Consider the following 21,004-nt stretch of genomic DNA (forward strand, 5'->3'; position numbering starts at 1 on the left):
AGCAGCCTATTATACATATATATATATATATATATATATATATATATATATATATATATATATATATATATATCGTAGAATCTAATGACTCCATGATGTAGCATGACACTAAATTAATTACCAAGGTTATTAGATTAGATTCTAATTAATTGCAGTAAGGGGCAGTTCACTCAAAGACCCCTCAAAAGTCATTTATTCAGTACGTATGAGAATCTCAGTATGATATGTGGTGGTTTGAAGCTTTTGCCTGTACCATGTGCTCAGTGGCATTGGCTTGTGTGTCCCCAATAATTTCTAGTTCTGAGAGCTCACACACAGTGAGCTGTATTAGTGTGAGCTTCAACACAAGTCCTTCAAAGATAAACAAGTCACACTGTTCTTCTCCCACATACCAGCTTTATTTCCCAAATGTATTTTGATATTATTATCAGCTTCAGTTCATTGAAAAAGCCTATCAGCTATGTCCATTTTCAAACATATTAACTTACCCCCCTAAAGCTTACTCACAATAATCCACAGGCCTTGTTGTAATCAGTTTCTAAAAAATACATTCCTCTGAAGAACACCAACCGTATTATGTTTGTGCAGAAAGAAGAAATTCAGAAAGAGCTGCATAGATTATCAGTCATAAGTTTCCAGTTTTTCAGCAATAATATGTAATAGGGTTGCAGTGGTATACCAGTTTTAAGGTATAGCATACTGTGTACATTTGCTTATCTACAATATTGACAAAAATGCAACTGGACAGAGAATCTCAACTTCATAGCAGTTGTTTTCAAAAGCAGGACTTTTAGCACATACTTCCATTAAAAAATGGTTTCAAGTTTCAATTGTTTGTTTGTTCAACCAAAAATAACCCTTCTCATTTTCATTTCTTATAGGGTCATTTAGTCTTATGATAATAATAATTTTGTAATACTGTGATACAGTGAAACCACAATATTTTCTGAGATGGTTATTTTACCATGAAAATGTTATACTGTTGCAACCCTAATATGTAAATGAGAAAGCAGCAGCATGCTTTTGTTTTCATCAATGTGCAATTACATCATTCCTCACTCAGGTGTAATGCAACAGCCTCAAATAGGAATGTGGCCGTGGTTTAAAGGTCCGTGGTTTAAAGGTCCAGTGTGTAAAATTCAGGGGGATTTAGTGGCAGCTATCGGTAAGGACTGCAGATTGCAACCAGCTGAAACTTCTCCCAGTTAGGATTCCCTCAGTGTCCATCGTTCTGGAGGTTTTTACTGGGAGCCAGATTATCTGCAGAGGTCCCTTCCTCTGAAAAATAAACGGACCAGGTCATTACAACTGGTAACACCCCTGATTAAAATGACATCACGTTACAAATTAGTGTTTCTGTGATGCTTTTTGGTATGTCAGAGATGGACAGCTAATCTACCACCTGCTAATCTGTGCTCACCATTTTTCTCTGATAACTTAAGATCCAGACATTCAGGAGGCTTTTACCAGGAGCCAAATTATCTGCAGAGAAGTCTTCCACTCCAAAACAGATCCAGTGATTTAAACCAGTAAAACACTGAATAAAGAAGTTTCATTGGTGATTTCCCAACACTTTCAGCACGGAGGGGCTGCTAATTATGGTGGCTGACGCAAATGGCCCTATCTAGAGCCAGTGTTTGGTTTATCCATCCTGGGCTGCTGTAGAAACATGGCAGTGCAACTTGATGATCTCCATGGACAAGGACTCACTCCCTATGTAGATAAAAACAGGTCATTCTAAGGCAACAAAAACATAACGATTCTTATTTTCAAGTAATTATACACTAAACAAAACATAATTATTATATTAGATTCCATATTCCTTTTGTCGCAAAATATTCCCATAAATCCTACACACTGGGCCTTTAAATCTTGGATCTACCCTCACCACATGTTTCTAAAAGGCTTGATATATGAAGACTTGTGTTATGGGGTGAACTGGTGCTTTAATTCTATCTTCAGAGCACTTTGATTCGCTGCCAGAAAAAAAAAATTAAATCATGAAATGCCATGGGCTGAACATTTGCAAATTTACAGTAGGTGTATTGATTTGCAGATATGCCATCTTCCCATAAAGAAACTGGCTTCTCAGCTTGCTCCGTCTGTGCAAAATTGAGATGCAGCTCATTTCTCTAAGCCCTCTGTAACAGAGATTTAACCTGACTGTTATTCAGCTGAGCTCACTTCATTATCAACCGCATTCAAATATCTCTGAGCTCTGCTGCCCACCCGCTGCTCTCCACTCAGACAGAGGCCATGCCTGCCTGCTCCATTTACATCACTGTCCACCATGTTACATACACAGAGATACTTAATATTTCCATTGAGGATCCAGCCAATGCACAAATGTCCATTAAGATGCAGTTAGCCTTTGTCAGTGTTCTTAGCTTAATGCAGCACTCATCAATTATTAATTTTATAAGAACTGTTTTAATTTTTCCAGGCTTCCACTTGACTTTCATTTATGTATATGACAAAATTTCATGACACAAATGAAAAACCGAGGGATTCATTGGTTTTTTTTTCTGCTCTTTCTTTGCCACAGGCACAATGGAACGGCTTGACGGGACAAATAATTATAAACAAGACGGACGGCCTGCGGAAAGAATTTGATTTAGATGTCATCAGCCTAAAGGAAGATGGCTTGGAGAAGGTGAACTATCTGACCCGTGTCTATACTATCAGTGCAGACTGTTATTGTAGACATTCATGGCAGAGCTGAACAGAGTTGGAAAACAGGGCCACTACTATTCACTGAAATCTCCTTTTTTCTAAAATTGCAGAAACATGACTTGTCTATAAAACAATAGACTGCATCTTGAAATCTGATGCACTAATTATACCTCAGAAAAGGAACTTTTTGAACTGTTTTGACACATTGCTCTTGCAAATAGTTGTAGCTGTCATTTTGAGGTCAAAAGTTTGTTGATGCTCCTTTAATCACACTGACAATGCTGCGCTCAGTTTTGGCAGGTTATTAATAGGCCTATCATGATGAAGGAATTAAACTTAAGTTAACACAGTTGAAAGTAAAGATTAACATTAAAATGAAATAAGAGCTGTAACCAGAGGAGTTATTATTTTCCACATTTGTCTTTAAGTCAAAATTAATTGTTCTTTCTTTAAGCTCAGGGATCTGTGATTAAAATGCTTTCTCTTTATTATTTCTGCAAGACAATCGCGGGCAACAACCGCCTGAATAAAGTGTGGAAAAAGGTTTGTACTCTAACTGCCCTGGCAGACTAAAGGAATGTTGATACTGTTTATTAATTACTTTACCTGCTACCCTCTGTGATGTCTCCCCTTTTTCCAAAAAAAAAAAAAAAGTTTTAGGTACTGGTGGGAAGAAATGTTCAACATTTCTACACTGGACATGGCATTTCAAGTTTTATCAAATATTGTGTTTTATATTCTTTTCCTTTTCCCACAATCTCTCATCTCAGTTTGTTCTTCCACTGTAATTTTTCTACTTCCTAGTACTTGTTTCTTTTACCTTCTTTGCATTCCTTATCGTGATCATGTGAAGGTGACTTGGCAACTATGGGTCTTTGATATGTAGTCAGTGTGGTTATTTGGATATTTTCTTCTTTACAGATTGGTGTGTGGAACTCCCAAACAGGCCTTAATTTAACAGAAAACAACAAGGATTCATCCACAAACGTGACTGACTCGATGGCCAACAGGACCCTCATTGTTACAACTATTCTGGTATGGATTAAAGTAATTATCAGGCAGCATTTGATCAGGAATGTCTTAATATTACTAATGAAGTTAATTATGCACCTTATTCCAGGAAAATCCTTATGTCATGTATAAGAAATCTGACAAGCCGCTGTATGGGAATGATCGCTTTGAGGGTTACTGCCTGGACCTGCTCAAAGAGCTCTCCAACATTTTGGGCTTCTCCTATGAGGTAAAGCTGGTGTCTGATGGCAAATATGGCGCTCAGAATGACAAGGGGGAGTGGAACGGCATGGTGCGAGAACTCATTGACCATGTGAGTAGCAATCAATATTAAATGTGAGAGAATATCTGTGTAATCAGCAGCATCATCTGTGTTTGACTGTGGCTCTGCTTGATGTTTTTGTTGTCTTGTTTTTGTTCTGTGCCAGGTGGCTGACCTAGCCGTGGCCCCTCTCACTATCACGTATGTGAGGGAAAAGGTGATAGATTTTTCCAAGCCATTCATGACGCTGGGGATCAGCATCCTCTACCACAAACCTAACGGCACCAACCCAGGAGTGTTCTCCTTCCTGAACCCACTGTCCCCTGATATCTGGATGTATGTGCTGCTGGCATGCCTCGGGGTCAGCTGTGTGCTGTTTGTTATTGCCAGGTAAAAGCATAGAGCGAATTTTAATAAATAGGACCAAAGGATTGGTCTGTGTAAAAAAAATCCTTATCTATAGCTTTAGCTAGAATTAACTTCATACAGTATGTTCATTATTGTTGATTGCACTTTAAGCAACATTGTTTCACCAGAAAACTAAATTCTACTTTAGCTGAATATTTTGATGTCCTGTATGCTATAGGGAAGTTGGACTTTCAGTTCATTGTGGACTGCTGCAGTAACTGACCACAGTTATGTGTCTGTGTCCTTGGTCACAGTTGACTCAATATAATTTTTGCCTGTTTGCATTATGTCCCCAACATACATTGGAAAACAGCCAAAATGCAGGTAGTAATGCAGTTTTTCTCCATTGCATACACACAAAAAATGAACCTATGCAGAGAATTCTGAAAACTTGAAGCTCCAGTATCAACAACAGGACTCCAAACTGCTAAACTCTTATCACAAGTTCATTGTTTTCACTCAAGTAGTAATTCTAAATCACATTATTGCAAAACTCTAAACACAAATTGCATCATTTAGCACACTCTGTTCACCTAGAAAACACTGGCCTTCAAAATGCCACACCCCAATTACCAGTTGGTCTCACTCATATCTCAGCTGTTCAGGCTCAATTGGCAAAATAGTCCAATCAGAGCATAAAAAAAACGCCTCGGATAACCTCCACTGTGTTGGGGGGGAAAATAAAGTAGCATGGAGAACAGATATTAGGAGGAGGAAGAGGAGGAGGAGAAGGAGGAATGCCTTGATACCTTTTAAAAAAGTTTTGCCCTAATTTCATCATTACAGCTTCAGAAAAAAAATCTAAATACATTCTCCCTTGGCACTCACTGTATCAACAAATGTACATTGTATCATGTGCTGATATAATGATTGTGTCAATGCAATGTTTATTTGATTTATTCACAGTATTATATTAAAATATGACAACAGTTTTTATACTGTATGTACTGTATGCAGCCTATTTTGCGACAAAAACACCCTGATCTTTAAAAAGTAGAAAAAGGAAACAACTGCTACATTTTTTTTTCAATATGTAACATCATGAAGCCAGACATATACAGTATAAACAGTATTTTGATGGTAGTATTTGAAATTTATCACACCAGCGTTTAATTGATGCTCTGTATGAGATACGATAGCTGCTTTTGGTTTTGGTTTTGAGTGCAGTGTTTCATTTTGCAAAGATTTGTGGAGTTTTGACAAAATGTTTAACTTTTTTCAGTTTTTTTTTGAGTTTTGAGCTATAGTTTCAGGAAATGTGTTTAAACAATTGGAAAAACTGAAAGTGAATATTAGTGGGTGTCACAGGCCTAAATATGGTATTATGTTGTCATCCTTAAGTCATCGTATTTTATTTACATTACTAATTTTAACTGTTTAACTCTTCACCTTCAGGTTTACTCCCTATGAGTGGTATAACCCTCACCCCTGCAACCCTGACTCTGATGTGGTTGAAAACAACTTCACTCTAATAAACAGTGTTTGGTTTGGAGTTGGAGCACTTATGCAGCAAGGTATACTTATTGCATATATAATTGTATTATGTTACCATGCTCTTTTCATACCTGATAGAGATTTGGTAGAGCACCTTCTACCATCACCTTTGCACATAGAATGTGCCTGGGAAAGAAGACAGTCAGTATCATGGCTATTTTGTTACATACTATGTCGTTGTTGTCTCATGATGTATTTGTGTGTAGGATTCACAGTGTACCTTGTGATGTTATCTTACAGGATCCGAACTGATGCCTAAGGCCCTCTCTACAAGGATAGTCGGTGGAATATGGTGGTTCTTTACGCTGATCATAATCTCCTCATACACTGCTAACTTGGCTGCCTTCCTCACTGTGGAGAGAATGGACTCACCAATCGACTCTGCAGATGACTTGGCCAAGCAAACCAAAATAGAGTACGGTGCTGTAAGAGATGGCTCCACCATGACCTTTTTTAAGGTAATCTTCTTACCACTCCGCAGTAAATGAAAGTAACTACACGACAGTGGGGGGAGGGATGCAAACAAGAGGACCACTTTTGATTTTAATAAGCCTGACAAGTTTTACCCTTGAGCCATCAGTCCTCAGTCATTACAGTAAGATGACATGTGTTGTCTGATGGGTTGGGGAAAAAGAGTAAGGTTAAAGGTCAGTATCTTAGAAACTTCCTCATACACGCACATTAACAAAAGCCTGTGGCCAGTTCTTCCACAAAGATTTCAAGGATTTATTGTGTTGTCTGTAGCACACTAACAGCTTTATCTGAATGTACAGAGAAAATTGAATGAACTTGGGTAGATTTGTACACACTTGTCACAACCCATCTCCTGCCTTCCATCAGGATTATTGCCCCAGTCAGCAGAGAGTCTCCAAATACTGTTTCATTTGAAATATTAGAAAGAAGCATCAACCACTGACCATGCATCAACATTACCGGTCTTGGTTTTTGTCCGCTGCGTTGTTGTTTGCTGTGTTGAATATTAAGATGCTGTGTTTTTAACTTCCATATATTCTGATTCTGATTAAACAGAAATCTAAGATCTCAACTTATGAGAAAATGTGGGCATTCATGAGCAGTAGGAAGAACACAGCTTTGGTGAAAAACAACCGGGAGGGGATTCAGAGGGTTCTAACTACGGACTATGCTCTTCTGATGGAGTCGACCAGCATCGAGTACATCAGCCAGCGTAACTGCAACCTCACACAGATTGGAGGCTTGATAGATTCAAAGGGCTATGGAGTGGGAACCCCGATTGGTAAGAGAGATCAGTAACAACAGACACAGTAACAATTATAACCAATTAATGCTTCCTGTCCGTCTACAAAACAACCAACCCAAAGGTTATGATGCTGGTAATGGCAGTAATAATGTTTTTTTATCCTGCTGTAGGCTCCCCTTACAGAGACAAGGTCACCATCGCCATCTTGCAGCTTCAGGAGGAAGGGAAGCTGCACATGATGAAGGAGAAATGGTGGAGAGGGAATGGCTGCCCAGAGGAGGACAGCAAAGAGGCCAGTGCTCTTGGTGTGGAGAACATAGGGGGTATCTTTATTGTGCTGGCAGCCGGACTAGTCCTCTCAGTTTTTGTAGCGATTGGAGAGTTTATTTACAAATCCAGAAAAAATTTGGACATTGAGGAGGTGAGTGTTGGTCAGTGCGAATGGCACAACAAGTATTAACACACGATGGGACTCAATCAAAGACTGTTAATGAACCCTACTACACATTTGCGTTGTCATTGTTGTCATCAGAGGACTACAGTAATCACTGGGCCAACAAAAATTTGAAGTCTGAATGTGTTGAACTGCATTGTTACAATCAAAACAGAAATACTTTTTTGACACAGAGTTTAGTGTTTTCAGTAGTTTTGATGTAGAGCACATGAACATTTTAGTCTTAATTGGAAGAATACATTTGAAACCCTTTTTTATGATGACAGATGGTTGTTGACTTCTGACATCATGACACTTGGCCTTGCTGTTTTTCGCAAAAAACTGTAAACACTGTAACATTGTTTGTGTGGATAAAATGTCATTCTCATGCCATGATATTGTGGGTAAGTGATGCTAAGTGTTATCTTTTGAGGCGTGTTTGCCATGTAAATTCCGACAACTGCAGTAGGTGTGAAGGTGTTCTGTTATAAAAAATATTTGCATTTTCATATTTATAGCGCACAGAAACTTTGACACAACAGTACTTCTTACCACTTTTGTATGTACTCATGTATTTCAAAAAAATTTGATTTACTCTATGACAGTTGTTTCCACTTCGTTTATGAATGAGTGTTCCCACAAGATTTTATTCAAGTTGCTTGACACTCAGGCCATCAGTTGCTTACTGTCTATAGTTTCTTTCTTTTTTTTTTTTTTTGCTTTTGTATCATATGACATTCACAAACATGCATGTATATGTTTCGTCATGTTGGCATTGTTTCAGAATGACTAAAGTTGTGTGAGAACATTACATCATTTAACCTTTTATTTCTGGTTGTTTTGGTTTTGATTGCGTCCTTTCTTTGCTTGCACAGCCTTTTCCTCACTGGATGGAGCGATTATAAGTTGTGTTAATTGAAATAACGTCTCCAAGGTTTCATCCACAAACCCTTAGAGTTACACAAAGATGAAATGAGTTCTTCTAAAATCAGTCTGATTTTTTAATTGCTGCTTTCCAATTGTGAATATTCATTGTTCTGTTCTTGTCATTTGTTTCAGCCATTTTTTGGAACAATTTTTATGAGAAACTTTACTCATGTTATCAGAGAACAGGGGTTGTGAGTTTACAGGTTTGCATGTTATTGTTGGCCTGCACTATAGAAAACCTACTTGTATGCTAACACACTACACTGTATATCACCAATGTCTTATTTTTAGCATTCATAGATGTTGCTTGCAAGTACTCTGCCAATTAATCAACTATTATGCATTTGTATAGCACTTTGCCCAAACTTATTTACCATTGGTGTAAAGCAGCACATCTAGTCATGCGTTTAAAACCACCAGATAACAGAATGTAAAGCAACCAGTCCTAGAACACTTAAGATATAGAGAGATGGCCTCTGGCTTTAATGTTAAAGTGGGTGGTCACGTAAGTCATCACATTGGCAGATGACACATGCCACTGGCTCGGCAGTAGCTACTTGCGTCCCTAAATCACCTTTCTCTCTGCCTGCTTTCAGCTCTCATCGGACCCATATTCACCTCAGTAAGGCTTAAAGGCTTGTAAATAACATCCTCATTTTGTAATGGATTACAAACACATATTAAACAGTCTTGGTTTTAAGGTGTACAGGCCTTGTCACACAGATTAGAAAATCCTGCAGATGTAATGAAATTCTTCTTCCCCCAAATCTGACAGGTACTACTGAACGGTGGTTGTTTGTCTCTGCATTAAAGGATTTGTGTCACATTCAAGATGATGTGACAGAATTTCACATTTGAAATAATCATACTTGTGACTAAGAACCATTGATTGATATTCATGAACAAAAATTACGATTGATTGGTCATTATAATTATTACATAGATCATTTTTGACAGATTTTTTGCATTATACATACAACATTGCTTTAAAATAATGCTAATTTGGACATAAAAACCCACACATTCAATGAGAATCCAATGTTAGTGTTGCATTCATTGTCAACAAAGCATCACCAGTATGCACGCAATGACATTGCAGTGTTAAGGTTTACTATTCCTGTTCACAATTTAAATATAAGATTTAAATTCAAACTCATTAACTGAAAATGGGGACACAAGACATTTTGACATGTAATCTGATTTGAACTAGATTTGAACTATTCAGGTGCCACCAGTGTGTAACTATAGCAAAATCATATGTGTGATTACAGACGTTTACAATGCTCTGCTCTAAATGGCAAACGCTCAACTGTTTCAGTTTTTTCAGTGAGGCCAAAATCAAACCATCAACTGGAACTCTACTGTGACATTGAAGACGCTTTTAAGTCCAATGGATTGCCTGATTTTGACGCTGACAACTTTTCAGTGTTTTTTTTTTTTTTTTACCTTTTCAACCACATTTTGCTTCTAAAACTGTATCTACTATGTGACCAGCTCATTCCTTTCAGTGTTGTGATGGAGGAAACAGGCATGTCTTTAAATTGCTGCACAACAATGAAGAGAAAAATCCAAGCAAAGGGGAGGGCAGGATTACACAATGTTTCTTTGCCATACAAAACACACTTAAAGAAAAGAAACAGTCTGCACTAGTGTTGTCACGATACCAAAATCTTTGTTTTGGTACCAATACCAATATGAATTTCGATACTTTTCGATACTCTTCTGTACTTTTCCTAAGGAGAAGTCCTTTTGGATACAAACCTTTACAACAATAAATAGTAGGGGTGTAACGGTACCAAAAAAAATCATGGTTCGGTAAGTACCTCGGTATGGACGTCACAGTTTGGTAACTCAAATGTTCCACCAAGTTTGTGTTGTCTCGTGTTGTCTCCCTTTGCGAGGCAGACTTTCTCTTGTCTTTTTTCACGTGCGCCTGCTGCGAATGTTGATACAGGTGTTGTCATACACACCACTTGCGCAATCTGTGCTCCAATAGGAACAAGAAAGGCGTTTGTGTGCATAAATGAGTAAAATAAATTAACTAAATTAATGAATTGAATCAGTTTCAAAGTACCAGTATTTTCCAAATGCAGTATAGTACCGTTTGGAATACTCTAGTACCGCGGTACTATTTTAGTACCGGTATACCGTGCAACACTAGTCTGCACCAATCAAGAGTATTGAGTTTTTAATTAATTTTGATATAAATGCTGTTCTATTCATTGATATAAATTTATTAATAAAGGTGAATCCCATATCCCTGTTTTAAATTGTTCATAGAGCAGCACTTTCAACCACCAGCATTGGGTGATTCAACTGAGCTGTACAAGCGAACTGATCATTCTTTAAATATGCTTGACAACATTTTGTAACTGGTGTTCACTGTTAAACTAATGGTATTGCACTCAAGTGAATCAGCAGCTGATCATGTAATATGACCTATATATAATTTTGGATAACAGGTATTCTAGCTGTCCAGCTGTCAATTATAATACTGGCAAACACTTAAAATGTCTTTGCATTTTACTCCATCAACACCAGCACACATCAAATGCATGAACAACCTACAGTATGTGACTTTGAAGGATGATGGCTTCCCTTAAACTTTGGGGATATTTTCTGCACTGCTAAGCTGAAAAAATGACTCCGTGCTCAATCTAACTCTCAAAACAGCGAAGTTAATTAAAAACCAATGTACTTGGCAGAATTGCAGGCATCATTTTTGCTTTTCCAATTGGCTCTTGACACCAATAAATTCCAACAATTTCCACGACTGGTTAAATAGTCGTGCTCTGATACAGTATGACTTCTTTGACAGATCTTGTCCTTAAGGGCTCTTTTCTTGTGCTTCTAATGTTACAAATGCAACACAGCAAGGACTGTTGAGACAAGAAAACAAGTGTGAATGTAATCTGTCACTGTACAACCAGCTGCTTGTTAATCTGACGGTTGCAGACCAGGGTGCTAGCTAGCTGGGGTCGGCTCGTCCCCTGGTTTCTCTCATTTCTCTGGGAGATTACAGTATTATGGTCCTCATTTATATAATCCTGTCAATGGGATATAGCCCCCTTCTCTGTGCTACCCCCAAAATGAAGTGACTGCAGCATATAATCATTTAGGATACAGTTGCTCAACAGCTTATAAGATTGATGTGCTGCAAGAAGGTCATGGACCTTATGTTTCGATTGATTATACAAGTATTGTGTCTTTCTCTAGGATTTGACCCCCTGCTAGTGAAACTCCAATACTATACCGCTATATGGATGTCCTCTCCTAAGTTCTGCATTCAGGAGGCCATGGACAGAGGTCACTGCAGTGGCACTTTTTCTATTCACATAGGATAAGATGCATTCTTGTAAATTAGAGGGAATATACAAGCTAATTGACATATTACTCAGTAATCTGGTGTTTACTGAGGTGAAGACCAATATTATCATATCAAGAATTCAGGTTTATATTGTTCGGATGTTCTAACAATTAGATTTTAAGCTTTCATGGACAAGTTTATTTGTCTCAAAATAAAAGTGGATATGAAAAATTTTCCTTTAGCAACCACAATCTGTAACCTGTAATTGTTGCTGCTTGTTCAACTAGACCTACTTGACAACAGTTGCATTTGTGGTCAGTGTTAGTCTGCAGGAAAAGTCCTGCCAGCTCCATGAGTATTACACTGCACAGTGTTTGTCAGTTTGATTAGCATATATATTCTCTGCTTTAGCAATTTTGCAAGCAAGCTAACTTCCAGATGTTTTAATTTCTAATCCTTGTTTTTTTCCCCTTGCCTCCTGTTTCTTAATCCTCGCTACCTAAGTACTGTGGAGTCTGTCTGTCAGAGGATAATGACCAGAAACATTGTGAAAAGTAGGTAAAAGAGACGTGCATAACCCTTTTACAAAATATATCCATGTATTGTGTGACAATTCAAGACAATAAATGAGTAAAAGGACTGGTAATTTTATTGACAGTAATCTGAGCCAATTCATACTGACAAAGGATTAAAAAAATTATAATTTCAGTGAGAAAAAAAATCAGAGACGGGGGAGGTGGAGAGAAATGAGAGAGATCATCCAGATTTTTGTTAAAAAAAAAAAAAGAAATATAGGCTGTGACACAGAAGATATATCAAGACAGATACAGAGTTCAAGGGGGGTTTGCATTAATCTCACGTTGTAATGACAGTTTAAGGTTTTGGTATTCTGATGAATTCCAGGATTGGGCTTAAACTGCTTTCATTTTGTTTGCTGGTCTTTAATCTTCTAACCCTGCGTTCTTAATCAGAACTCAGAGCAGGTTTTTAATCTTGCATGAATGAGGCCGCGGATTACAGGCCTCTGACCTTGCCATGCCGCACAGCTGCTTCCTCCTCAAATCAAGTTTCTCTTCCTGTGTAGCTTGCAAAAGAGGATAATCTTACTTTTTGCGCTACAATGCTCCAAAATCCAAACTGTGCATAAAAGACACAAACACCAGGGAAGAAACCTAATTTTTGAGAGGGAAAACAAACGGGTCCAGTTCATAATGCTATGGTTTCTGAAGGTGATGCCAGTTCTGACAGACATCAACTTGAGGATTTTCTACAGATCTGTCATGATATTTGATCTCTGTGGCATTATCACCATCTAATCCTTTTGACTTTTAGATGCAACACCACTCGTCTAGTTTAAAGTTAAAGCTTTGTTTTCAGTGTGTGTTTCTGTGTGAGTTGACCTCTCAAAGATAGAATGAGTTTTATTAGTGGCTTCAGGGTTGCCCATGTAATTACCACTTTAACCTTGAGGATTGTGTTCTGAGGAAAACACAATGAGATTGCTTTTTTCTTCATTGTCCCCAAGTGCTACAGTAGCTATTTTAAAGGACACGAAACAACAAAGCCAGCACTGCCCAAACTCAGAGAAGAAGGAAGTTCATATCATAAGACAAAAACATCTTGACAAAATAGCTTCTTCAGTTTTGAAAGGGCCTTTGTAAAATGTCTATTGTGTTTAACCCTGGTTTGTTTGATCAAGCCTTATGCAAGCACCTCTCTGTTCTGAAATAAGAGGGAGTGCTCAGACCAGTTTCATTTCAAATAATAGTTCTCTGAACTCCAACAACTTTAAATCTCAACAAAAGGTTATCCTAGTTTGCTATTGCAGGATGGGTATTCATAGCTATAGCTCATATTCATAGCTCCTACTATGTTGTGATGTTTTCTCCTCAAACTTTGATCTTTTAACAAGGTCTGTATATTTGGTAGCGGTGCTATTTGTTATTCACATAAACTGAATTTGTTTACAAGAATAAGTAGCAAAAAAGGAATGTGGTTAACAATGAGCGAGAACGCATCACGTTCACTCAAATTGTTTCTTTTCTTGTTTGTGTATCTTAAGCTTTGACCTAAGATGACTTTCATGAGCACTGATGCTCAAAAAACAAAGCGTGGTCTGCCTAAGAACTGGGTTGCTGTGATGTCAGAGGATGAATGACATAAGGAAACACTCCAAAGAAAATAACTACTTTTCTTTTAAACAGGTGATAATGATACAGATTGTTTCACAACAGCTGAAATTGGAAGATCTTTGAAAAGCAGCCAAACACATGCCATGCTTGTGCCTAAAGCAGTGCTTTTTTCAGATGGGAGAATCAGAACCTTTTGTTTCTTGCATATTGTGATTTATTGTATTTAATCTTTTTTTTGTAACACTTTACCATGAATGGAGGCAACCTGCCAGACCAACTTCAACACCTATTGGTACCAAAAGTATCTGCACCAACATGACTATATGCAGACCTGCACATGTATGCCTTTGTAGGCATGTGAGGAATATCTGCTACTGTTCTGACACTTCTGCCAAAATGAACATAATTGCTTGGATACATTTGTAAGTCCGGACCATGATCTATATGATTTCACTAGAGTGGGAGGGCCCCTTCTTTGCATCTACTGCATAACAAGTCTTGCACTGCTGGGTTACAGGGACGGCTGTCATACACACTTTACTTTTTTCAATTTCCTGTCTGCAGTCTCTAGGTACCTTGACTCTTTACATAGCTTAGGTCGAATATAGGCTGAGTCTGCCTTTAATTTGAACCCTAGCTTAGTCTAATCTATAGTCCTAATGATTGTAGATCCAATAAATCTTTAGAAAATAGTTAAGTTCCAACTGTTAGATATTAGTGGTAGCAGTTACATAATTTTACTATTAGGTGGAAATAAATGAGTTTTGTCATAATCCATGTTCAGAAAAAAACAACAAATTAATTTTGTTTACAATAACGCAAGTAGTTCTGAACCAGGTTCCCGTTCCTCCTTTAAAGCTTGGACCCAATTATTTTTTTGAATACCATTTTTTTTTTTTGTTGATTATGTCATGTCCACCAATGCTGACTGAACAGTCTGACATCAGTGATATTACATGTTGTTTCAGGTTTATTTTTTTTAACTAAAGTTTGTTGCTTAAACTTTACAAATGTTTTGCAATGTTAAGCCTTGAGCTTGCACAAAGATCTCTAGAAGAAAGCTTAATCTCTTGCAGATAACTCGCAGAAGGAAATATTCATATCATAGTGCTCTAGCCAGTCAATTAAGGCTAAGCATAGCTGGTGAGGTAAACTGAGTTGTACTTCCATCTATTGGCCAACTTGTGGTACTGTGCATGAATACAGGAGGAGAAAATACTCTTCTTGCTGGTTGAAAAAAACAAACACCAAATGGTAACAAAATGTTGTTTATTTAAATCTGTAATGCAACAAAGCATTTAATAAAAAATATTCAACATGAAGACAGACCTTAATGTAAGAGAATGCCATCAAAATGGGCTTTGGGTTAATGTGCAACAGTGCTTGAGATAAGAATACAAAGACTGCCTTTATCTTTTTGTATTACAGCATAAGGCACATTTTGCATCAAATAACATAACTCCCTATGTTCCCCTTAACACTTTCAGACACACTGGAACTATTCCTCAAATATCGGGAGAAACTTACAGTTACTCATTCAAACTATAGACTGGCATTCAAATAATGCTGTTAAGATATATTGTTAGCTGTAACAATTCCTTGTAATCTACTGTAAAAAGTTCTGTTAGTGCTGTGCATATTTAGTCAATGAAACAGCATAGTAGTAGAATAACACAGAGTGTGTTAAGAATATGACTAATGATTACAGACTAATTAGCCTAAAATCAAATAAACGACTTATTTTCAACTGTCTGTTATGTGTGCATGGGGTTGGGTGTGCAGCAAGAATTATTTTAGCCATCACAACAGTCAGGTTATATGTTTCCCTGAGAAAAACAAACTTCATTTTTAGAAAGGGAATTACTGGAAAATTGTCTGCACTTTTAAAGTGATGAATACTGTATTCTGTGTTAACTACAGTAAAATGCATATTATAAATACAACAAAGAAGATCTGACATTTTGCTATATCACTTTATGATACCTATATCAGGCTGAAAATCAGTCAGTGAAATACACAGGAAAGCATATCTATCCCAAAGGGGGATTACAGTATATACTTTAAGTCCACTCCCTGCTCCGTGGTCCTTCAAGGTTAGAAATGATAATGGAGATTATGTCCAATTATAAGCTGTTGTTCATGTTCAGACAGACATTGAGCAGAGAAGAGGGACTAGGGCAGCTCTGTGAAGAACCTGCCTCTTCTGTCTGTGCGCCAGCCTCTGGTGTAGCAGTTTGAACTGAGTCTGCAGGTGGCTTACTTGGGCAACGCTCTGAAGAACAACTTACCATTTTGACAGTGATCTGGGACTCCTCATTTTTACCCACATGGCTAGGGGAGGAAATGGGGGAGTCTGGTGAGGAGACCTTGGCAAGAAGCTGCACGTGGTCCTGATCAGAGCCAGACTCGATGCTGACACTCTTACATAACTCGCACAGACTCTGCCGCGTCTCCTCCAGGTTTTGCTCCAGCTCAGTTCTCTCCTGCAACAGCCGCTCTTTCTGACTTTTCTGTAGAGCAAATGACAGTAACAATCATTTACAATCCTCGAATTCAAACAAAAACTTACAACTGAAGATAGCTGTAAAATTAAAGGGTCACTCAATGGAGATTAGAAAAATATCTAGTCAGGCTTCACTGTTTTTTGTCTGTTTCTTTATTCGCGCTTCTTACCCTTTCATTTATGTTCCTTCAGTATTTAAAATTCATATGTTTTCTGGTTCAGCCTGTTGAATCTGTAAATCTGCTGTTCACCCTTCTACAGGTGCTACAGAATTTACACCAAGGTAATATCTATGACGGAGCGTGCAAGACTCGCTGTCATAAATAGTTTTTGTCTTGTGCTCCTCACAGAATTTTATTTAAAGTGGTGAGTTAGTGCACATTTTTGTCTGATCTCAAAATAATCCCATCAGTTAGCTGTGTAGGAAAGGCTACCATAATGATCTATGTACATTTCTAAACATTTAATAGCACACGACTGCAGTAAATGCAAACATATTTTAGCTAAAATTGCTATAAAGCTTACTTTTCATACCAAAAGCAAATAATAAAGCAGTTTTATTGATATTTTGCATTGTGAAACATTACTTTTTCAGTATATACATTCTCCTGGATTTGTACTCTGGGTTCCTAGCATACTGACCTCTACTGCAAAAATTATACTTCTTTGTTGTGGCAAATGGATAAGAAAAAAAAAGGTGGAGGCTGTGCAAGACACTTGTTTAGGAAGACAAAAAGTATTTCCATCAGCACTGCTGCAGTTGCTGCTGGTCACCACAAGAGGCCAACAAAGGTCACAAGACACTAAAATCAATCATCTCATGTATGACAACATGTTGAGAATGCCAGACAAATTTGAGGCAACTTACTAATTTTTTTATTTCACATTCCAGCTGCTGTATGCTGTCGAGTTTCCTCTTTCGGCAGCGCTGTGCAGCCACACGGTTTTTGCTACGTCGGCGGACATCATGGACAAACTCCAGCTGGTCTTGAGTCAGGTGATGGTGTCTCAAAAGCTGCTGGAAAGCACTTCGAGTCAGCGTTGAGATCTGCTCCACTGGGAAAGGGAGTTGAATCTGTAGAGTACATGGTTTTGAAATAAGATTTATTTTACTGAATATATTCATCTATCAATAACCAAACATCAGCTGTGTATCAAAATGACCTCTGCTGCTCTTTTGTTGTTGGCCTCAGTATCTCCATCTGTGTCCAGGTCTGACTCGTCCCCAGAGTTGAGTGAGGATGACATGTAGGGGCTCTTCTCTGACTGGGAAAGGCTGTCGGTGCGTGGGGCCGAGTCATCACTGGTCCCAAAGTCCCTGAGGAAGGGACAGTCTCCTACACTGGAGCTCAGGTCCAGCTGCTTAAGCCAATGAAAGTCTGATGCTTTTGCCAGATTGTTTTGGTCCATGGGTTCTAAGGGGAGTGGTTGAGCTTGAGACGGGCACAGGTCAGACCAAAATCCCTTTGCCAGATGCTCAGCCACCTCCCTCTCCACGCTGCTCCTCTCCCCAATTCCCTCTTCATGGCTTAGAGCAGTTAGTGTAGGGTCTGAGAAATCACCTTCCATTTTCTCTTCAAGGCCAGCCACACTCTGCTCTAATAACTCACTGCAATCCTCCGCCCCTGATGTGTTGAGTGGACATGAACTGGGGTTACAGTCAGTTTCAGCACCAAGCGTCTCGACAGTCTGCTTAACATCTCTGCCTGCTGACTCAATGAGTTCTGGCGGATTCCCATCCCCTGGGGTTGTGAGCTCACAGGGCAAGCCACAGTCTGCCAAACTCAACTCACTTTGATTACACACATCTCCTATCTCTAAAATGTCTCTTTCGCAGAACTGAGAGGGATGATCTGCTTTGTCAGAGTCTGGGCATGGCAAAGACAACATGGGGCACACACCATTTGCTGTTAACTCCAGAGATAAGGGGGCCATTTGTGGCCCACAGTTCTCCAAACAGAAGTGTTCTTCCCTGCTGTTCGTTTGACCCTCTGCGCTTGGAGGACACTGTGATGGGAAATCTGTTTGTTCATCACCTCTTGAAGGCACTGAGCTGTGTGACTCAAATGATTTTGGTTGGCTGCTCTCTACACTAGGGCCAAAACTGGCACTGGGATCCTGGCTCTGACAACAGGCTCTACGCCTGACCTCCTGTGAGGTTCTTTTACCTTCAGAAAACTTTGGGATGAGGAAATCAAAGCATGCTGACTCCAGGTTATGAAATCCTAAAAACTCTGCACTGCTGTGAATGGCGTGGATGTTTTCTTTGGTGAAGGGAAGCTTTGATGTGTAGGCAAATTGAAGCAATGGTTCAAACCCCTCAACGGTCACCTGTGGGGAAAGGAGATACAGCAAATTGTTGGGGTACAATAAAACTCACACTATATACTATAACCAACAACTGTAACTTAATAAGACCGTATCAGAAAGGTAACCAGCTAATAAAGGAACACAAGGTATCCAGAACTATAGGTATTTGTATAATATATTTCCTGAAATGTATAGCTTGAAATGCAGTAAAGCCCATACTACATGAAAAAGCTCAGTGGGTACTAACACAGGCCTCTAAAATCAACAAAGCCTGAAATAGCATAGAGCTGTAATAATTTCTGCAGGGCTGACAGATACATCATTGTCACGGACATTATGATGTACACGTGTGCTCAGGCATGAGTCACATTGCAAGGGCTGCAAATTGGACCAACAGTCATGTTACACAGAGACATCTACTGCTGGAGAAAATAGATACTGCAGTGTCTGCAATTTCCATGGCACATCTTGAAGAAAAGGTTCTCAGCCATGCGATAAAAATGTAGTCTTGTTCAGAGACTTTTTGGTAGCTAGTCTTCTACATATACATTGCATGCTGCGCCTTGCTAAGTGTGATATAACATTTTAGCAACTGACAGATGGGCTCTTTTCTTTCAGGATGACAAAAGTTCATTATTATTTATATTGTGCTGATTATGGACTTCAGTCTTAATTTATTGGCACCATGATGTGTCCTCTAAAGTACGGACCTGCCTTAAATTTCCTACTGTAGAAAATCAGATCACTCAGAAGTCCATAATAAAACAACTGAATTCAGAAGTGCAACATATTGGTAAAACTGGGTCAATTTTTCCCCAAATTTCTCGACAGAACAGCAGGACACTGACCTCATCAGGCAAGGTAATGATGGGATTCTGTCTGGTGACACTGGTAACCCTGCTGTGAAAGTATTCGCTGCAGGAAGCCAAGACAGAGCAGTGGGCCCGAAAACTCCTGCTTTCGACCACCACCGTCACATCACACAGGATGTCCCGCTGCCTCTGGTCATTCAGACACTGGAGAACATGGGCACTGTGCACTGCAGACTGAAAGGTGAACACTGACATGCGGGGAGCTTGGAGCGACATGGTTCTTACAAGCTCAGCCTGTGTGAGAGGGAGCAGGGGAGAATCTCAAGGCATCATGATCACAATGCACAGTTTGTCAAAACAGACCACAGTGTGGATTCTAGCTGCAGTGATTAGTTGATGATCGATCAGTCTGTTGACAGAAAATTAATCTGCAACAATTTTGATAGCTCATTCAATTAATTGATTTGATAATCCATGAATAAATCGATAATGAAATAATCCTTAGTTGCAGCCATAGTGGATCCTGACTTTCGGAGAAGGTGCAAAGTTGGTGAAGGGCAGCTTTTACAAAGTGAGGCTGAACCTTGAGGTTTAGATGAACATTTTTAAAAGACTCTAAGACGGTAACTCAAGCATTACTAAAATAACTTTTAACATACAAAAAACTAAAGATTAGTTTACTGTCTAATAACACTTTTCCACAGGAATCTACATTACCTAATAGATATTACTGTTGTGGGCAGCAGAAAAGATAACAGGGCAGTCAAATGACCTGCCTTTATGCAAGACACTCTACTGTACCTTATTATTCAAGGTAATTGCATGTTCCAGTCCGACTTCAGTGAAAAATAAATATGATTTACGTGTAACCAAATGTAACAACTTATACTGACATTGGACTGACCTGGATGAATATTTTGCGGGACAGCTGTCTGATAAAATGTAATTAGCTCGCAAGCTTTTAGGTGATCAGGAAGTTACTGTAGCCAGGATTTAACTGTAACACGGTGACCTGGGCAGCAAAATGCTGACTCATGTTTAGCCAAGTTACCCAACTGAGCATGGTGGTGGCGAGGCATACCGAAAAGTGACCAAAGTAACAACAAGAACGTTACGTTATTAAAGACTGACAACGTTTTCATAAAGATACTTATGTCATTGGTCGAAAATAATATCCACACGGAAAGGCTTTGCGCTAGGCCAGACCGCTAGCTATACTTCTCCACCGAGCGAATACATCTTCCTGTTTTTGGCTAAAGACGAAGACAATCTGAAACAGTGCTTTATATTAATTTAAAAAGGCTATATATAGTCACTGACCTGCCATGTCAGCTTGACAACACTGCCATTGGTAAATTTTTGAAGATGTTTCTGGCCATCCGGACCCAGACTTTCCTCTTGTCATGTGACAATTTGAACCAGGAAAAATTGTCAGCACTTACTGCGCATGCTCAATGCAAGAGTCAGCAAGCCAGCACACAAGACAGGAAATAGCCTTCTTATTTTTGAAGCA

At 38.8% G+C, this 21,004-nt stretch overlaps 2 protein-coding genes across 3 annotated transcripts in view; one reads left to right on the plus strand and one right to left on the minus strand.

The window, feature by feature from the left end:
* The window catches only part of LOC126398082 (glutamate receptor ionotropic, kainate 1), a 31,805-nt gene extending 23,488 nt beyond the window's left edge, over positions 1–8,317 (plus strand). The window contains exons 8-16 of one of the 2 annotated variants that reach the window (XM_050057281.1): positions 2,546–2,653; positions 3,175–3,216; positions 3,595–3,708; positions 3,794–3,997; positions 4,113–4,336; positions 5,750–5,868; positions 6,089–6,306; positions 6,878–7,103; positions 7,238–8,317. In XM_050057281.1, coding sequence (XP_049913238.1) covers positions 2,546–2,653; positions 3,175–3,216; positions 3,595–3,708; positions 3,794–3,997; positions 4,113–4,336; positions 5,750–5,868; positions 6,089–6,306; positions 6,878–7,103; positions 7,238–7,527 — 1,545 coding nt within the window. In that variant the 3' untranslated portion in view covers positions 7,528–8,317. The remainder of the gene's footprint in view (positions 1–2,545; positions 2,654–3,174; positions 3,217–3,594; positions 3,709–3,793; positions 3,998–4,112; positions 4,337–5,749; positions 5,869–6,088; positions 6,307–6,877; positions 7,104–7,237) is intronic. The other variant, XM_050057289.1, reaches the window with a different exon arrangement.
* A 6,799-nt stretch (positions 8,318–15,116) lies between these two features.
* On the minus strand, positions 15,117–20,937 carry LOC126399556 (transcription regulator protein BACH1-like). The gene is made up of 5 exons (XM_050059605.1): positions 20,812–20,937; positions 19,528–19,785; positions 17,534–18,700; positions 17,238–17,444; positions 15,117–16,376 (listed from the first exon to the last, which is right to left on the minus strand). The coding sequence occupies exons 2-5, from the start codon at positions 19,765–19,767 to the stop codon at positions 15,990–15,992; spliced, it is 2,001 nt and encodes a 666-aa protein (XP_049915562.1). The 5' UTR covers positions 19,768–19,785; positions 20,812–20,937; the 3' UTR covers positions 15,117–15,989.
* Between the last annotated feature and the right edge of the window lie 67 nt (positions 20,938–21,004).

Source organism: Epinephelus moara, chromosome 2 (genome assembly GCF_006386435.1).
Source record: "Epinephelus moara isolate mb chromosome 2, YSFRI_EMoa_1.0, whole genome shotgun sequence".
NCBI lineage: Eukaryota > Metazoa > Chordata > Actinopteri > Perciformes > Serranidae > Epinephelus > Epinephelus moara.

Bases quoted from the DNA above. Each gene is read 5' to 3' on its own strand.
- LOC126399556 (XM_050059605.1), bottom strand. From the start codon at position 19,767: ATGTCGCTCCAAGCTCCCCGCATGTCAGTGTTCACCTTTCAGTCTGCA. The intron at 18,701-19,527 runs GTCAGTGTCCTG...CTTTCCCCACAG, and splicing joins TCATTACCTTGCCTGATGAG to GTGACCGTTGAGGGGTTTGA. The intron at 17,445-17,533 runs GTCATTTTGATA...TGTACTCTACAG, and splicing joins ACAACAAAAGAGCAGCAGAG to ATTCAACTCCCTTTCCCAGT.